This window comes from Coenobita brevimanus, chromosome 64 (genome assembly GCF_032717465.1).
Source record: "Coenobita brevimanus isolate Jiangsu-jjx chromosome 64, ASM3271746v2, whole genome shotgun sequence".
In the NCBI taxonomy this organism is placed as follows: domain Eukaryota; kingdom Metazoa; phylum Arthropoda; class Malacostraca; order Decapoda; family Coenobitidae; genus Coenobita; species Coenobita brevimanus.
This window is the reverse complement of record NC_137017.1, coordinates 11,255,699-11,275,445: the sequence shown is the minus strand read 5'-3', so window position 1 is coordinate 11,275,445 and position 19,747 is coordinate 11,255,699. Positions and strand designations below refer to the sequence as shown.

Here is a 19,747-nt window from a genome sequence, read left to right as displayed (position 1 = left end):
TAGATTAATTTCACTTGTTATAAAATGAAGATATACAATAAACATTTCAGTTCAGTACAAAATGTACAATATGTACTGCACATTCACAGTAGGAAACAATGCATTTCTATGAATCAACTTGATTAAATAAATCCACAGGCAGGTGTGGCTAAGCCGTTGCGTTGGTGTTCGCTCGAGCTGATAAAAAAATATGGTTTAGTCGCCCAAACTACTTTTCAGCAAATGTTGCAAATATGTATTGTTGCTAGTGACCAGCCCTATTATATCTAGAGAAAAAGAATGATGCAGACTTATCGTTCACTCTCACTTGTGCAATTTATTCTACTAAGGTACAGATGACGGGGAATTAGCTTGCGGGGAAGTGTTCAATGGAGAAACGTTTGTCGGGGAAGGTGTAGGACCGAACATTATCAGTTTATGGAAAATGGCATCGGTATTATCTTCAAGCCAGTGTCAGTTGTAAGTACAATTTCATCAGTATTTTTAAAGACTGGGTATGTCATTGGTTGATTATATGCGTTAGTGTTTCATAAGGTACTTGGCGAATCAAAGCGATTGACAATACTTGACCTGCTCTAAGAAAGGCTGCCTTCAAAGGTGTTGCAAGATCTAATTTTAATTTTTGTGCATGTTGCCAAAATAGACATTTTCAGAGTGCATGTCAGAATGTTAGGATGCATGCTCAGTCAATAGTGTCAGTTCTTGGACATCCTGTGTAACCCTCTTAACATAAACTTGATTAGGCAGCTGTAGGTTATAGGGTTTCTCACTAGGATGGGTTCCGCTTTGAGGGAAACCCAAACGTGTTAACACGCCAGCAGTATAATATTAATAATTTTGTTTATAAAGGCTCCATCATGCATGCGTTGACCTTTATCACCTAATGGCCTCTCTCCACTCTGCTTGATCCTTGGCAGCCTCCCTCTTCAGTCCCATATCTCAGAGGTCACACTATGTCCTTGTTCCAGGTCATTTTTTGGTCTGCCTCTTGCAGTCCCACCCCTGATGTTCACGCTTCTCACCCTCTGCATTCATTTGTCATCCATCCTCTCAATATGCCCAAACCATCTCTGTCATCCCCCACCTCATCACAACATGAGTAAGTTACACTTCAATCCCATCCTTCCTCTCATCTCTTCAGTCATAATCCTACCCCCTCCCCCAGGCCTGACATTCAATGGATGCATTACACATCCATTTAATCATTGTTATTTCTGTACATTTGATCCTCTGATATCCTCTTCCTTTATTGTGCAGGTCTCATTACCCTGCAGTATTACTTTCCTAACACATGCTGCACACAAGGATCCCTTAACATGGAGGGAGTACCCATCCTCCCTCTCAACTCTCAGTCATACTGTGAGCCCCAGTCAGGCCTCACATTCAAGGTTGCACTACACATTTATCAAATCATTGTTTTTTGTGTACATTTGGTCCTACAAATATCCTCTTCCATTACTGCCCAAGTCTCATTACCATACAGCATTATACTCCTAATACATGCAGCATACATGGATCCCTTAGCATGGAGGGAGTGCCCACTCAGTGCCAAGAGAGGCAATACAGTAGCTCCCAGAACTTCCTCCAGCCACTCCATACCCTACCCACAGAGTTAGCTCCATCACATAACATGGCTTGCAAATAACAACACTCCTCTACACACTCAAGAGACTCTCCAGCAAGGTTAGTTCTGCAAAAAGAAAAGTTATCAGAGAACTGCTGGAAAGTTTTTTTTTTTTTTTTTTTTTTTTTTTTTTTTAATAACAGAGGAAGGAAAAACAAAAGAATGAAAAAATAATCCATACACCAGATTACTGGTGTCCTCCATTCATAAAAAATCTGCAACAGTGTATTGTTGTAGAAACCATCATTATGATGATAATTGCTATGGTATAGCTACACAAATCTTGTGGTCTGGACAAGGCCCAAGCCCTTAGTGCAAGCCAGTTAAGTAAACTTAGTAGTCTGCATTTAAAGAAAATTGAGCAAGCTAGCCTTTATCCAAGGTAGAATTAATAAAATGTGCTGTCTAGATGTTCAGCTAATCTTGTCATGAAATCTGACATAGTATATATGAGATGACATAACTGCTGAAGACAAACTGCTGTGTTTCAGAGTCCGATCACTCTGACTGAGAAGGTTCTTGGGCGTATCTCACATTCAGCATGAGGTTGGAATATCATGAGTGAATATCCTCAGGCCCTTGCAGCAATTTGAAGATAAAAAATATCAGAGGGCTGGGTGGGTGACAGTCCATTAAAGATCATCCTCACCTTGATATGATCAGCCCTGAGCAACCTTTCACACACTGAATATAGCCCAAGAGTGGTAAGACGAGTACCATGGCCCAATTTGGATAATGCATCACCAACGCTGCACCCTCCTTCTCCAAGTGAATATCTCCTTCATACCCAGTATGCCACACAACTGAAGAAAGTTCAGTTGTTGGACACATATGAGTACCGGTGTGATATAGTGAGATCTTGATGCAGAGTCTCAGTTTACTGCACTTTTTAGTACATTGGATGCAATACCACCTGCATAGTTGACAGTTGTACGAATGTGGAGGTGGAACTTGAGCGAGCAGTCGACTAAGAGTCCCAGGTTGAAAGTAAATTAACAGACCATATTAGGTGTTCATTTGTGTAGTACAGTAATTGGAGTAAGGTCTCAGGTCTGGGACAGCACCATGACAGAACCTGAGAACTCCAGTCATATCAATGTTAGTCTTAAGGCTCCAAGATTTCACTCTAGTCACAAGCAGGTTGATGTCTCTTTTCATGGTGGACAGATCCGATAAGACAGAGGAGGAGGGATGTCTTTGAATCTTCATACAAGTACTGGGATTTATTTTCAGATTATCGGCATATATCTCATACCTGCAGTGAAGTCCATCAACCACAAAGTTTATACAGTCTATATAAGATACAGGGTAGATCCCAAAACAGACCTTGAGGAACTCAGCTTCCCCTCCTGACAGGAGTACTGTCTGAGCTCCCACCCACTACATTTATTAACCTGCTGCTTAGGAATTCACCAATCCAGTAAAGTAGGGTGCCACCATTTCCTAGCTGGGAATGCCTCACCATCAGGATATTGTGGTTAACAAGGTCAAATGCCTTTGTAAAATCAAATACGGTAGCTACTGTACAGTAGTATTAAATCCACCATACAGTATGCCCCTACAAGTAACGTACAGTCACTACTTGTTTTACGTTGATTTGGTTTACGATAATTCGCTACAACAATAACAGAAAAGTTCCACCCCAAAATCCGATTTCCGATGAATTTCCCGCTATAACAGTATTGTCCTTAGAAAATTTCGTACGAAGCGCCAGGCACACGCAAGGCAACAGTTGCTTGTCTCAGGCAAGATGGCGGCCCCAGCGTGCAGAGCATTGTTTTGGTTCAGTTGCGGTCCCGCCATCCCTTCAAAGCCCTGTCTTTTCCACTCGTTTACTTGTGCCCCCCCCCCCCATGCTATCATCACCTCTCAGCCAAGCATTGTGCTACATTAGGCATATACATTGTGTAGCACCAGGCCAATGTTACGCAAGTGTGATTGTTGTGTTGTTGCAACGATTTACTGTATGTGAGTAACGCTGCCTGTATTGGTGTGATAGTGTTTGTTTTGGTCTTGGAGACGACTTGGACCGACGCAGGAAGTGATTAAGGTGGGTTGTCATTTTATTTCAGTCTTGGGTAGGTAACTTAGGGAAGCTGAGTTGACGTAACCCCCCTTTTAAAATGTGTTTCTATCTCCCGATTTACGTTAAATCGGTATACGATAAGGTATGACCTGATGTAACCCCATCGTAAAACGAATAGTGACTGTACAGTATGCCCCTACAAGTAACAGTAGGCCTAGGTACTGTGTTTGTGTCTAAGACTTTGACATCTAATTTCGGATTTTTGGTAGCACAAAATATTGTAGTGTTAGCCCAGGTAAAATTCCTAGGGGTACCAATAGCAACAAAAAAGTGAAAATAAGAGCTCGCATTCATAGGAAATAATTATGTATTTTTTTCCTAGGATAGGCCAACAGTGTAATCTTTTGATCAAATTACTGTATCGTAATACATTTAAAGTTGAAGAAATTGTATTTTTTACATTGATTACAATGTCCACCAACTGCATATTGACTTAGGACCTACATACAGAATTGATAGGGGAGAGTTGTCTGTCTTTGCTTTGTGTTTCCACCTATACCAAGTGAATTTTTTGTGTGAGAAGTAACTGGCAACTCCTCTGGTGTTGGCAGGAGGTGGTGAAACACTCAGCATGTCAGTGCTTGCCCAGAAGCGAGAGTGGGAGTATATGTTTCCGTCACTCTGAGCTTGCACCTCCCTCTTTTTTCTTATGCATTACTGTTTGAGTCAGGGAAGGTTTATATCCAAGGGGTGGTTGGGGTTTATTGCTCACGTAATGCCACTCAGGGATGAGTGTGGCTGGTCACTCTCATCTTAAATGTCAGGACCAACCTGCCTAGCCCCGGGCTCCTACGCTCCTCATGGGGCAATGTAGGATTGGATGATGAATGAAATGATGGTGAATTACTGTTTGCCCTGTTATTTTCCTAGAGTCGAGTTGTCATGCCTGGAAAGTGCTTCTCAAGGGATGAGAGGGTCTGTATCATTGGATGGAGGCAGGATAATGTCCCTATCAACACGATTGGTGAACTTACTGGACGCGCAAAGTCGACTGTCATCAAGATTCTTGCAGCAGTGCGCGGCCTGCCACCTGATGTCGTACCAGAGCACAAAGCATGATGGTGGAAAGAAGAGATGACTTCCAGAGGTTCAGATACGCTTCTGAAGAGGGAAGTAATAATGAATCCCCGACTGACAGCAGCAGAATTGAAGAGAATGCATTCCCAACTGTTACAAGACGTCTCAGTTCGAACTATCCAACTCCGCTTGCAGAAGGAGCTGGGTTTGCCAAGCCACACTGCAGCCAAGAAACCGCTTCTCACTGACCACATGAAGAAGCAGTGCATTCAGTTTGCCAAAAAGTATGCACACTGGACTTCTGATGGGTGGAGAAAAGTTATGTTTTCCAATGTAAGCACATTTCAAGTGTTCCAGGTGCATTCTGCCAAGGTTTGCCGCCCTGCCTCCTGTAGTCAGTATGACCCTGGTTACACGGTGCCGACTGTTAAGCACCCACAATCAGTAATGGTATGGGGGTGTTTCTCAGGTGAAATGGGAAAGGGAGGCCTCTACTTTCTTCCTAAGAACTTGATGATGAATGGTGGCCGGTACATCAAGTTCTGATCATTTGTTAAATTTTTTGCCATTCATGGATGTGACTTTTTCATGCACTATTCAGCTCCATGTCACAAGAAAGGTGACAAAATGGCTTCAGGATAATCGGATTGAGGTCCTCGACTGGGCTGGCAACAGTCCGGATCTAAATCTGATAGAAAACTGGTGGGCAAAGATGAAGAAAATCATGGCAGAGAAGAAGACACCCAATCTGGACACCTTAAGACTGAACTGACAACTGTTTGGTGCAAAGAAATGTCCTTAGATTACTTTAGTGATCTAACTAATTCCATGCCAAAACGCATCGAACTGGTCCTGAAAAACAAGGGAAACATGATTTCATATTAATGACTGGCATTTCATGAACAAACATTGTGATATACTATGATTTCTGTGTTTTTTGATACCTTGTGGGGGGAGGTCCTAAGTCAATTTGCAGTAGCTAGCCGTAAAAATGATAATTCCTTGAACTTTAAACATATTAGGATACAGTAATTTGATAAAAATTTGTACATTAATTATAGGGTGGTAGGTGGTGGCAACTATCATCCACTCACTTGATATAGTGCTTCCTACTACAGGCAGACCCCGAGATATGATACCCCTATATGCGATACCCCAGATTAACGATCGGGGTATAAAAGTGGTGCAGCCAGAATTTGTCCCGGGGGGGGGGGGCAACTTCGCTTCTCACTAGTCACCACATGCAAAAAATTATTCTATGTTCGTATGCGAGCTTATTAAGGAGATAGTGTTCAACACTGTCTGCCTTGTGGGGTCTCACAGTGACGAGTAAAATTGTATGGAGTTAGCCCTAGACCCAGGATAAAATACCAAGTGTATTTACGTGGCTGAGAGGGTAAAAGAGACAGCTTTAAACCTGTATGGCCAAAAATTACCTAAACAGTAGTGTGTTTTACTGATTTCTCAGCAAATATGATTATGAAAGTCTAGAAAAGGGCCAAGTATATCCACTAATCGTCAATGCATCCAACAAGGTTGGTGGAAGTGGAAACTGAACTAAAGACAAGACCTGGTGTAGCATGAAATCCTGACTCCTTGTGTTCATTGAGCATGTGCCGCGCATACGCTGTCGGCTGCCAGATACATGCCAGACAGACGTACGACATTCACTCTCTAACTCTGGGGAGAGAGGAACTCATGGCTATTTCGTCTCTTGGTGAATTTGGACTAGGGAATTTCACCCACGATAGTCTCGACTAATTTATATTGCTAAGCCCCATCACTTTTATCTTTCTTTCCTTCATTCTTTCCTCTTCCTTCTGCCTCTGGGTGACTCTACACTGAGTGACAAGTCAAATGGTTTCCTGTACACCAGGAAACCAATTGTCAAATTTTGGCGCCTGGTGGTTTAGTGGGTAATTATGGCACTCCAGTCGGATTGAACCAGTGAAGGTTTATGTCCAAGGGGTGGTTGGGGTTTATTGCTCACATAATGCCACTTAGGGATGAGTGAGGCTGGTCACTCTCATCTTAAATGTCAGGACCAACTTGCCTAGCCCTGGGCTTCTGTGCTTCTCAAGGGGCAATGTAGGATTGGATGATGGATGGATGGATAGAATCATGATCTCATGTTTAGTCTTTTTTCTTTTCTCTGTTGTAATGTATGATAGATATTATGGTAAATGTGGATTTGCGCCCATACCACAATTATCGGTGCTTCTAACCCCATGTGGATAGTAAATTTTATGAAGAACAGGATATTGGGTAATGTAATTAATGTAAATGTAACTGATTATGCCCAAATACAAGCCTGATTCACAGGTGAAACATGGAACTGTATGAAATAATATCACCAATATTTCCATGTTATTTCCACGAATGGGCAGAAATAGTGATGGTTGTCCATGATGCTCGGCGCTTTTCGGAATTTCGATCTCAGAGTCAAAAGGGGGGGCCATGGCGTTGTCCCCCCCCCTTGGCTGTGCCACTGGTAGAAATGCCACCGTACCTCGCCTAGTGATGGCCGAGCCCTGGTTTTTATTTTTTAATAACCGATTTTGATGATATTGTAGTCCTCAGCTATATGTTTAGGTTGATTTATAAGCTGTTTTTAGACTTAGAGTGATGTGTTTTAGTCATAGGTGGGTGAACATTGTCATTTTGGGGTACTGTTAACTAAGTTTGATTTTTCCAGACTCATATTTGATGATTTCCAGATTTTATTTTGGATTTAGGTGAATTATAAACTGCATTTAGGCTTATTTTAGTTTGTTTTAAAGCTATCTGGGGGTTTAGGTTAGCTACAAAATTGTTTTTGGACTCATTTTGGTGGGTTTTAAAACTACAGTGGAAGCTTGATTATCCAGGCTCGGATTATCCAGCTTTCGGTATATCCGGGCCGTGACCCAATGGTTCAGTGGTATAGTAATTCATAGAATTATCCGTACGATAGCTCCGGTTTAAACAGGAAGCATCCAGTTTCTAGGGAGAGAGGCATGGATAAACCAGAGAGAGTCTTGCTCACCCTGCCCCCACCCACACCTCCTGCTCACAACTCGATCACAAGGGTGGTAGGATGGAGTTTGGTGAGGCAACTGTTACTCCTTGCTTAACTACTTAATAATTTAACCTAACCTGACCTAACCTGGGCTGCAGTTGGGAAATTGGGAAACTAAATCCTCTTTTGTGTACGATGAGTTTCATCCATTATGCCCGAAGCAATCGTAGGTACGGCTTAAAGAACGTGATAAAAGAGAAAATCTTTCAGCAAGAGAAGGTAATTTACTACCCTCAAAATAGAAAAACACAGAAAACAAACTGGAGGAATATGAAGTGAACTGGTGAGGTCTTTAGGCTGTATGCTTAGACGAAAAGTAATGGGTTTCCTAGTTTTAGGGAACGAAATGAAACAAGAATGTCTGCTAATCAGAAAAAAAAAAATACTCATGTGTTCTCGTAAGTTAGCATTGAGTTCTGCATTTTTCGTTAGGTATCGCGCCTCCCAACACATTTCGGACCAACAGAGCATTGTTATTTCTTCCTCTTACATTTACTGTTCACTCTTCTGTTCGTTCTTAAGTGTACTGTATGTGTGAAAGAGAGAATTAATACAAACAATAATGCATTCCATTAACCCCATCAAAGCTGTCAGCCTCGAACAATGCTTTACTGTACCGGTGTCAGGGATGTTGGGTTAGGGAGAGCTATAAAAAACTGCGAACAATTATGGGAAGGGAACGAAGGTCACTGGTATGTTTTCACGACCCTCCTCTACCATCTCAAACAGTCAGGCGGCCTGCCACTTCATCTCAGATGTTTTCGCCGATATGTTTAAATGCTAATGTAACATGCACCCTAATTATGAGTAAGTTTCTTCCAATATGCCGGAAACAAACGTAGGTAAGGCTTAAGGAACGTTATGATAATAAGAAAACAAACTAGAAAAATACAAAAACAAACTAGAGAATATGAATTGAATTGGTAAGGTTATTACGCTGTATGCTTGGACGAAAATTTAAGAGTTTCACAATTATAGGGGACGAAATGGAACAATTATGTTTACTAATAAGAAAAAATACTTTCATCTCAAGTGTTCTTGTAAGGTGGCATTCAGTTCCACATTCATTGTTCGATGTCGCTTCCCAACACATTTCGGACCGACAGAGCATACAGTTATTTCTGCTCCTTACAGTTAAGTGTACATTTATTGCACATTCTTTTGTTCGTTCGTGTATGTGTGAAAGAGAGTATTGATACAAACAATAATGTATTCCATTAACCCCTTATGGCTGTTAGCCTTGAACAATGCTTTACTGTACCGGTGTCAGTAACGTTAAGTTAGGGAGAGCCATAAAAACTGCGAACAATTATGGGAAGGGAACCAAGGTCACTGGTATGTTTATACGACCCTACTCTACAATCCCAAACAGCTCGGCGGTCCTTTCATCCCAGATGTTTTCGCCGATATGTTTAAATGCTAAAGTAACATGCACCCTAACTTTATGTTTAAATTCTAATGTAACATGCCCCCTAATTTTCTTTCACGAATCATAACAAATCACAAGATGGGTTTAGGGAGGAGGGGAAAAAGCCAGGTGTACCAGACGAGTCTTTTCACATCTGTAAGAAAAAGAAACTGACTTTATAACTTTGAAAAAATGGTTTCAAGGTCTGCCACGGGAGTACACAAATTTCTGAACTCACGAACATTGAGTATTTGCGGGGGGTAAACATACGCTTTGCTGTAAGCAGTAAAAGCACCTTACCAAATCAGTTCATCCTGATAGTCTGTTATATTTTTCTGATTATTTCTGGGTTGGTAAATAAACATTTCTTGTTAAATCTTTCCCCGCTGTTTTTATCTGTTCTGGTGTGACGACTCTTTGATTCGTTAACGTAATGGCAGAAGACACTGTTCTAATCTAAGTGTTTAAACCTGGCCTAACCTAGCTTAACTGCACCTAATAATGTAACCTAACCTAATCTTCAGTTGGGAAGTTGGGAAACGAAGTCCACATTTGAGTACGATGAGTTTCGTCCATTGTGCTGGAAATAATCGTAGGTACAGCTTTAGAACGTGACGATACTAACAGGGAGGAAATCTTTCAGTAAGAAAACGTGATTTACCGAACTGAATATAGTCTGAAAAATACTGAAACAAGCTGGAGGAATATACATTGAACTGGAAAGGTCTTTCTGGTACTTAACCCGCGCCGTCCTGAGGACGTACTTCCACGTCCTCACGTTTTGTCACAGCTAATCCCGAGGACGTACTTCAACGTCCTGCAATTGCAAGGTTCATAATTTCCACAATTTTCAATTTTCGCGAGTCATTTTTGGTACGTATACATGGGACACCTGCCTCAACAAGATGCCAGGCAGAGACAATGCCTTACCCAGCATGACCTCCTCCCCCCCCCTGCATGCCCTTTTCTCAGCAATTCACCTGTTATCAGTGACCTGGCCAGTATAGCCATGTCATGCCACGGTACGAAATTCAGGGCCAGAGTGATTCCCCAATCATTGACAATGTGGAGGACAAACTTTACATAGCATTAGAGGAAGAAACAGTTAGAAATGATGATCAGGTAATGTGGCAAAAAAAGGTCAGGTATTAGTGAGTGAAACAATGCTTATAATGCCTATATTACTGCTTGAAAACCAATAGACTTTTGTACTACATATAAATTCGTAACAGTAAATAAATAAATACCATTTATGAGTGGTGTGAAATAGTTATCCTCCCATAGAACCCGTTTTTTTTGGTGCCAGCCTGATAGAAAACCCAGTAAAGTAAGGAGGCTCTCCTACCTGTAATGAGTATTTTAAACCTCAGGTGAGCGATTTCTCTATGAATTTTCGATGTTTCTCACCAAAAGCGAAAGTTTTAGCAAAAAAAAAAAAAAGGTCGAAAATTGCCCGGGATTGGGGGGTACCAGTGGTCGAAAAGTGGCCGGGACGGGGCGGGTTAAGTGTACATTTACCGGTAAATAAATCAGTCTAACAGTACAGTACTTGTGTTTCCGCCGGATTAATCGTGCTTTCGGATTAATCAGGCACCCCTTAACACCATATAGCCCGGATAATCGGGCTATCTCTGTAGTTTGTAACTAACCTAAACCCATCCTTATACTTTACATGCTAAATGTACCCCGAGATACGATACCCCGCTGGTTTTTACTTGACCATTTGCATTGTTAAACGGGTATGCCTGTACTTCCTTCACGTTTATCACTTTTTTTCTGTGTCCGTCCTCTTCCTATTTCTCCCATATTTCCTGTCACCTTTTATTACTCTCCTTTCCTTTTGAGGTGGTTTTACATTGAGTGACAAGACAAGTGGTTTCCTATAAGCCATGAAACCATTTTCAGTGCTGGATGGTAACCTTATAACCAACCCATACATGTTCTCTACTTGTCAACAACTGGGTTGGCGGAGGGTTAGCGCCCCTCCCCGTAAAACAACTAAAAGACAAACGACCACCCCTTATGAGAGTATGGCATCTGGCTGTAGGTAGGTAGATGGACATTAATTATAGATGATCATCAGATATACTTAAACAAAGCTTAATTGGACTTCGTTCAGCTACCTGTGAAAGCTAGCAACATTCTTTGGTACACTGTATCTATCTGTCTATTACCAGATGCCTTAATCCCATAAGGGATGGCCACAAACAAATCGCCTCCATGTCACCCTGTTCCCCGCCATTTCACTGCCCTGCTCCCAGCTCACACCTCCCTCTCTTATATACCTCTCCACCCCAACCCTCCATCTCATCTTTGGCCTCCCCCTCTACCTCACTCACATACACTCTCCTCGTCAGTCTGTCACGCTCCATCCTCTCCACATGGCCAAACCACCTCAGTGTGTTTCTCCTAACGCATCCTATCACATTTACAACCACACCACAACACACCTTCACTTCCTTATTTGTCAGTCTGTCTCTCCATGTGACTCCACATGCACCTCTCAAATAACTCATTTCCACTGCTCTCACTCTTGACTTTTGCCCCTCCAACAAGGTCCAAGCATTACTTCCATACGTTAGAGTTGGTGTTACAACATTGTCATGTAGTAACTTTTTCACTTCCTTGCTCACTTTCCTGTTTCTTATCACTGCATTCAAGGAACCAGCAACCTTTCTTCCTTGTTGTACCCTTTCAAGCACTTCACCCTCAAAACTTCCATACTTACTCATCACACTACCCAATTACTTAAACGCACTCACGTTTTCCATGCTCTCTTCATCCAGCCTTACTGTACATTCACTGACTTGACATCTCTTGAAGAACATCGCTCTACTCTTCCCTACATTCACCTGTAGATTCTGTTTCTTACCCACTCTCCCAAACTCATCCACCAAGCCTTGCGGCTCCCCTTCGTCTTCACTTAACACAGTATCATCTGCAAACAACAGTAGGGTACAGGGAGTTTCCAAACACTGCCTTCTCTCATTAGGGCCGCTCCAACATCCACTGCCTTATCTTGTATCTCTTTTGTAACCCCATCCATGTACAAATTGAACAACCATGGAGACATGACACATCCCTGTTTCAGTCCAAGCTTCAAATAGAAAAATTCACTCACTTCACTATCCACACGCACTGCAGTGTGAGCACCCTCATACATACTCTTCACGGCATTCAACAACTTCTCATCTACTCCATATATACGCTCACAATCACTAATTTCTGCTCATAGGTGTCCATTTTCTATCCCTATATACCCAGGGAAGACAGGAGTGGGGGACGAAAAGAGTTCCACCCACCTCTACCCCAGCTCCTAATCCTCCCCATACCCCTACCCCTGCCCAAGCTCCCACTTGTCATTTTTAACTGGCAGTTACATCTCAAGCTAACCTCATACTTTACACTTATAGTCACATTACTAGTACACAAACAAAACACTAGGATGTGTATAAAGTATATAACTATGAACACGCTGCAGCAAGAAATTAATGCATTATAACATTGACAGTAAAACTAAAACGTTAACAATGGCGTGCATGTCTGTGCCTGCGTGTTGGGTGTGTCTGTGGTTTTCGGTGTGTGTGTGTGTGTGTGTGTGTGTGTGTGTGTGTGTGTGTGTGTGTGTGTGTGTGTGTGTGTGTTTTGGCAAAGCAGTGCACCCAACACATGAGGCCTGAGGTGGCCATTGTTAACGTTTTTGTTTTACTGTCAACGTCAAAATGCATTAATGTCTTGCTGCAGCATGTTGATAGTTACATTATATACCATACTTTTTACATATCCTAGTGTTCTATGTTGTATTGGTAGTGTTATGCATGAAATCAGTTTGAGATGTAACTGGCAGTTAAGAATGACGGGTGAGGTGGGGCGTTGGGTAGGAGTATGGGGGAGGGTCGGGAGCTGGGGTAGTGGAGGGCAGAGCTCGTTTCGTCCTCCCTTTCCCTCTTCCTTGGGTATACAGGGGAAGGAAGGGGGCACCTCTGGGCAGAAATTAGTGATTGTGAGTGTACAATAATGGTCTGTCTATCTATCTATCTATTGCCAGATGCCTCAATCCCGTTCGGAGTGGGCACAAACAAATCGCCTCCACGTCGCCCTGTCCCCCGCCATTTCACTGCCCTGCTTCCAACTCACCCCCCCCCCTCTCTCATATACCTCTCCACCCCATCCCTCCATCTCATCCTCGGCCTCCCCCTCCCTCTTCCCCCCTCCACCTCACTCACATACACTCTCTTCGTCAGTCTTTCACCCTCCATCCTCTCCACATGGCCAAACCACCTCAGTGTATTCCTCCTAACGCTTCCTATCACATCCACATCCACACCACAACGCTCCTTTATATTCGGATTTGTCAGCCTGTCTCTCCATGTGACTCCACAGGCTCCTCTTAAATAACTCATTTCCACTGCTCTCACTCTTGACTTGTGTCCTTCCAGCAACGTCCAAGCTTCACTTCCATACGTTAGAGTTGGTACATTACCATAATAACTTCGTTTACACAGCTCGGGCTGGGTAGCGTCACGTTGTGAGGCACAGCTCAGGGTGTGCTGGCTGTGCATCACCACTTACAATTCCATCCCTATGCAAACTTACGCATAGTGCTACGCAAAGACGGAGAGAGAGAGATTTTTTTCTTTTCACCAGGTGGTGCCCTGGATGTGTATCTTCAAGTTTATAATAAACAAAAACATTTTTTTTTTTTTTTTTTTCCCCACTACTCCCATATTTAAACCCATGCATGGACTAAGGATGTATCGGATGTCAGAATTTAAACATCCGCGGATGCGGATGTGAATGCGATGTCATGTTTCTGTATCTTGCGGATGTGGATGCGGATGTCTGTTTCTAAAAACTGCGGATGTGGATGCGATGCGGATGTGAAACTATGACATCCTCGCAGATGCAGATGTTTTCAGGATGTATCGTTGCATAATCATTTAACTAAAGCTCAGCCCATGGAGACAGCTGCCTATCCCTTATCCTGGCCGTGGAAAGTGATTTTTTCCTACTTTTAAAATATTCATAATGAAATCAGGTACTGTAAAAAATACAGTGTTTTCAGGCAGTGGTACTTTCAGCACCTTTCTTTAACTTACTGTGACACTTCCCTAGCCATAGTCTCCATAACACACACACGCACACAGCCATACACACCAATATAAATGCATTTTGACTCCTATTAACCCTGTTAGACATTACAAAGTACCAAGGTAAGCGTATTACCCTTACAACTCTTATGAACTTGGTGGAATTAGTCACAGCACTTTGGTCTTGTGCAGACCAAAACACTATAGAATAACTACAAAATTTTCTCCCTTATGACCGCTTACCAGGGTAAACAGTAAACACAGCAAGCAAGTCGCATCATGGAAAAACACTAATGTTTTTGTTTATAACGAAGGCATAGTATTTTGCATATCCACCACATCTGCTTTATGTCTCTTTCAAATGCAGATGCAGATGTTTATTAAAATGCCAATGCCAATTCGGATGCAGATGTATATTTTTACATAAGCGCGGATGTGGATGCGGATGTCGAAATGGATGTGGATGTGGATATCCGATACATCCTTAGCATGAACCTACGCAAAGATGAAGAGAGATAGAGATTTTTTTTTTTCACCAGATGATGCCCTGGATGTTTATCTTTAAGTTTATAATAAACAAAAACTAAAAAAAAAAAAATCTTCATTTTTTGCACACCAGGGGGGGGGATAAAAAAAAAGGTAATTGCACAATCCACAGGTTGAGTAACTTGTGTTAATCTTGCTATCAGTTATCCTATTCCTTTGTAAAGTCAGGTGATTACCCATTAGTAGAAGTCAAGTAGCTAATTACTTTTGTTGACTTCCATTGTATACTTCCAACTGAAGTATCCAATATGGTACCTGCAGTGTTCTTAGAAATATCTAGAGATAAAATACTGAAAATATTTTCAAAGAGCCTGTGTTTAAAACAACCCAAAGTGGCTGATTTCACAGTACAGTAATATATACCATATGTCAAGTGTAATTTTGTAAGTGACATCACTTCTTAGCAAATGGTGACATTGTTACTGCTTATGCTAATCAGCACTTTGGAACTTGCGCTTTTTTTTTTTTTTTTTTTTTTCCCCATAGGTAAATGTTCATCTTATGTTCTGTTTTGCTGAACTCAGAAGAAATAGCTTTTGAATGTACACTATCCCTCAATTATCAGATGCAATAGAACTAAAGGCATATCTGGGTGGTTCTGTCTGGATAGTGGACTTCTCCCCTGGCCTCCATTCATACATAACCCAACTTTGAACGCCAGTGTAAAAGGCCATTACAGGTCATCATTCAACACTTGTTCATGTTGTTTAATATTACTGTACCTGGTCAAGTAGACCTATAAACCATATCCAAGCAATTACCATGGTCGAGCGGACCCATCAACCATAGACAAGCAATCATCACTGCAAGGCCATACCTTTCAGTGACAGGAAAAGCATGAAAAAACTGGCTACACAAGAAAAATGCAATGGGGATACAAAACATAACGGTAATATGGAATAAAATCATGGTAAATGTGACACTCGCACAGGTGAAGAATGCTGTGAAGTGGCTGAAAAATGGGAAAGCAGCTGGGGATGATGAGGTGTTTGCAGAGATGATTAAGTGTAGTGGAGAGAGCGGAATGAAGTGCTTGTTGGGGATGTGTAAGAAGGCATGGATGAGTGAAACAGTGCCAGCAGAGTGGAAAAAGGCTGTGATTTTAGCCCTGTACTAAAATAAAGGTGAGTGAAGTGAGTGCAAGAATTATTGTGGCATAAGTTTATTGAGTTTGGTAGGGAAGGTATTTGGAAGAATTATTATAGAGAAAGTAACAGAGATATCAGAAGTCCCAGTCAGTGAGGAACAGGGTGGCTTTAGGAGTGGCAGAGGATGTGTAGATCAAATATTTGCAGTAAGACAGATAGTGGAGAAGGCTTGTGAGAAGGGCTATAAGGTGTTTATGCATTCTTGGATCTGGAAAAAGCATATGACAAAGTAGAAAGAGAAGGATTGTGGAAGGTGTTGCTCAAGTATGATTTAGATGGTAAGCTGCTAGGTGCCATCAAGAGTTTTTATGATGGTAGTGAAGCATGTGTAAGGGTAAATGGGCATCTAAGTGAATGGTTCACAATCGGTGTGGGTGTGCAACAAGGTTGTGTAATGTCCCCTTGGTTGTTCAGCATATAAATGGATGGGATGATGAGAGAAGTAAAAACATGAGCAATGAAGAGGCGGATTGCATTAGTAATGAATGATGATGGATGGAATATCTCAGATTTGTTGTATGCTGATGATGCAGTGCTACTTGCAAATATCGGACAAGAACTTGGTAGACTAGTGCAGAATTTTGCTGATGTCTGTGAGTGTCATGCCTTGATAGTAAATGTAGAAAAGAGTAAAGTGATGGTTATTGAGAGAGAAGTTGACTCTCAGTGCGATGTTACAGTGAATGGAGAGAGACTGGAATTGGTGAGAGAGTTCAAATACCTGGGTACAGTGATAGAAAAGAGAAGAAAATCTGCAAAAGAAGTGGAAAGTAGAGTGACACAAGGATGAAAAGTAGCTGGTGCAATGAAGGTCTTGATAAGAAGCAGAGGCTTGAGTGTTGCAGCTGCATGAGGCTTACATGAAGGAGTGTAAGTGCCAACTTTAACATGTGGGTGAGACTATGGTGTGGCATGAAAATGAAAAGTCAAGAGTAAGAGCAGTGGAGATGGGGCTGCTGAGGAATGTATGTGGAGTACAGAGAGTGCACAGGATAAGTAATAATGTGATTCGTGGCGTGAGGAAGTCTGTGAACACCAGAATCGAAGAGAGTGTACTTAGATGGTATGGTCATGTCGAGAGAATGGATAACAATAATGGTGAAAAAGGTATATCTGAGCAAATTTGAAGGAGGGAGGCGGTGAGGTAGGCCAAGGAGAAGGTGGAGAGATATGGTGGGAGTGTGTGGGGAAAAGAGGTTTGGAAATCGGTGAGGCTAGGGGACCGACAAGAGATCGAGCTGGCTGGATGAATGTTGTGAGAAGCGCATAATCAGGGATTTGGCATCCCTTTTTAACAGGACTGTCCAGATTGACTCTATTGGATACATTTATGTGAAGCTACAGAATGTGGTGGTTATTTTTGGCGTATCAGATAAAGCCAGGATTCCAGGGGTTTGAATGGTGAGTGAATGGAAGTGTGACCCATTGGATTGGGCAGATTTGGGCTCTCTGGACATTGCTGTTCATCACCGTGCCCTAGGGTGGGAAGGGAGGTCCGGATGATGATAAAATAGAATAAAATCATGGTACAGTAGAGTATGCTACAATAAAACCAATGTCAGCACTCATGATTTGACCATTCCACCTGAGTCTTATCCAGGATCTCCCACTTCTAAAGAGTCAGCACTACCCTCTTCCTTTTCCCTGGTGGAGTGGCCATTATCACACACCCTAGGAAGAGGCATGCAATGAATAGCAAGGCCTGAAGCAGGTAGGGAACCACCACAAAAGCTACTACGTGTGCCGCCAGAACAATGGTCCGGGAAGAGCAGCTCACTACAGAAGTGACGTACATGAACTGAATGTGAGCAGCGGGGGTGTCTTGTGGACATACCGGTAAGTTAAACATACCAGCCCAACATGGCGGTGCCACCGGGTTATTCTCGCCCATCTGGGCAGAAATTTTTCACGTAACCATAGTTTTGAAACGGATGCGAGCATTTTGTCCAGAAAAGATGTGTGAATGATGGTTTGGAACAGCCAGATCACAGTGTCTGGGTAATGACTGTCCAGATAATCCAGAGATAATCTACTGTATATCTTATCATAAGGGGTTTGAAAAGTTGCATGTAACCTAATACAGTATATAACTTTTTAGTGTAAGGTAATCTGATATAATGTACAGTACTGTACACTCATGATTGTTAACTTGACAGCTGTTCCAGGGACTCAAAATACACCTGTCCTCGCTGCAATGCTCCGTACTGCTCCAGTGCCTGCTACAAGCACCAAGACCATGCTCAGTGCTCAGAGGGGTTTTACCGATCCATGGTGGAGCAAGAGGTAACACTGTGCTTGCTTTATTCCTATATACTGTACAGTTTCTTGTTGTTTTATCGTTTTGCCAAAGTTAGCTTCTCCTCCATAATTCCAATAATGAGATTGACTTAGAGAGGCTGGTCACTCTCATCTTAAATGTCAGTTCCAACTTGCCTAGCCCCGGGCTCGTATGCTCCTCATGGGGCAATGTAGGATTGGATGATGAATGAATGAATGAGATGGACTTGCAATTGTATCATGATCATCATATTCTTTCACTCAGATCTCAAGTGTCAAGGAAGGTTTCTTGTAGAGGTAGTAATTATTATCTTATTTTTTTGTTTACTGTTCAGTATTTCAAGTTGTAATCTGCATATAAAATATATATCGTGTGCCACATTGATGTGTTATACAGTGTGACAGACTTTCAGAGTGTGTTTTCCTGAAATATTCTTCTCTTGCCAGGTGGTCAGTTCAGTTGTTTTTATTTTGCTGTAGGAGTATGAACTGGTACTTTTAAGATAGTGTTGGAGTAGCATTATTATACAGTACTGTACTGAATATTCTGTAAAAGAGTTCAGAGCAGTACTGTACAGTACTGTGAAATGCTTAATGTGATAAAGTAGGTGACATTTTTTTTTTTCTACTTTAATGCAAGGAAGAAGGAACCAAAGGCCAGGAGCCTGCAAACTGTTCCTTCCAAGAAAACATAAAAACAATACAAAAGAGAGCCTAATTCAAGATCTGTTCATTTCCAGATGCCCGGACACACTGCGTTTAAAAGACTGGAGATCATAGGAAGTAGGAAATACAGACTGTGGGTGACAGTTCCAGAGCTGACCTGTTGCATAACTGAAGGACTGGAAGTAACGGTTAACTCTTGCATTAGAAAGTTGGACAGAAAAGGGATGAGAGTTTGTTTGCTAGATGGGTGCTATGCGCCCGTTGTTGAGGTGGAGGGATGCAAGCAGACAGTTCAGAGGAGCAGTGACCATTGAAGTAGCGATAGAAAAGAGATAAAGATGCAACAGTGTGACAAAGAGAGAGAGAGGTTGAAGGGAGCCGGTAAGAGGAGGAGGGTTTATGAGATGAGAAGCCTTTGACTCCACCCTATTGAGAAGAGCTGTATGTGGGAAGCCTTCCCACACATGAGGGTTGTACTCTGCATAGGGGCAAATAAAACCTGTGTATAAAGTCAACAACTGTGCAAGGGTAAAAAGGTACGGAGTCAACTTAGCAAACCTAATCACTTGGAAGCATATTTTACAAGAGATGTAATATGATCTTTCCGAGATAAATCCCAAGAGAATGAAACCCCAAGTATGTTTAAGGATGATAAAGGATTGAGCTGGATATTATCAAACATTAGTGGATACTCCTGTGGAAGAGTTTGTTGGGTTGATAGGTGTAAGAACTGAGTCTTTGATGCATTAAAAACAAGATTACTTTTTCTCCAGTCAGAGATACGAGCAAATCAGACATTAGCTGTACCATAGCCTCATCCCTTGTTC

General features: G+C 42.0%; 1 protein-coding gene across 2 annotated transcripts in view; it reads left to right on the top strand.

Annotated features, from left to right (window-relative positions):
* Positions 1 to 356: 356 nt before the first annotated feature.
* LOC145404739 (zinc finger HIT domain-containing protein 2) overlaps positions 357 to 19,747 on the top strand; it is a 79,686-nt gene continuing 60,295 nt past the window's right edge. For both annotated transcript variants that reach the window (XM_080276294.1, XM_080276293.1), the window contains exons 1-2: positions 357 to 459; positions 18,134 to 18,260. In XM_080276294.1, the coding sequence (XP_080132420.1) occupies positions 425 to 459; positions 18,134 to 18,260 (162 nt within the window). In that variant the 5' untranslated portion in view covers positions 357 to 424. The remainder of the gene's footprint in view (positions 460 to 18,133; positions 18,261 to 19,747) is intronic.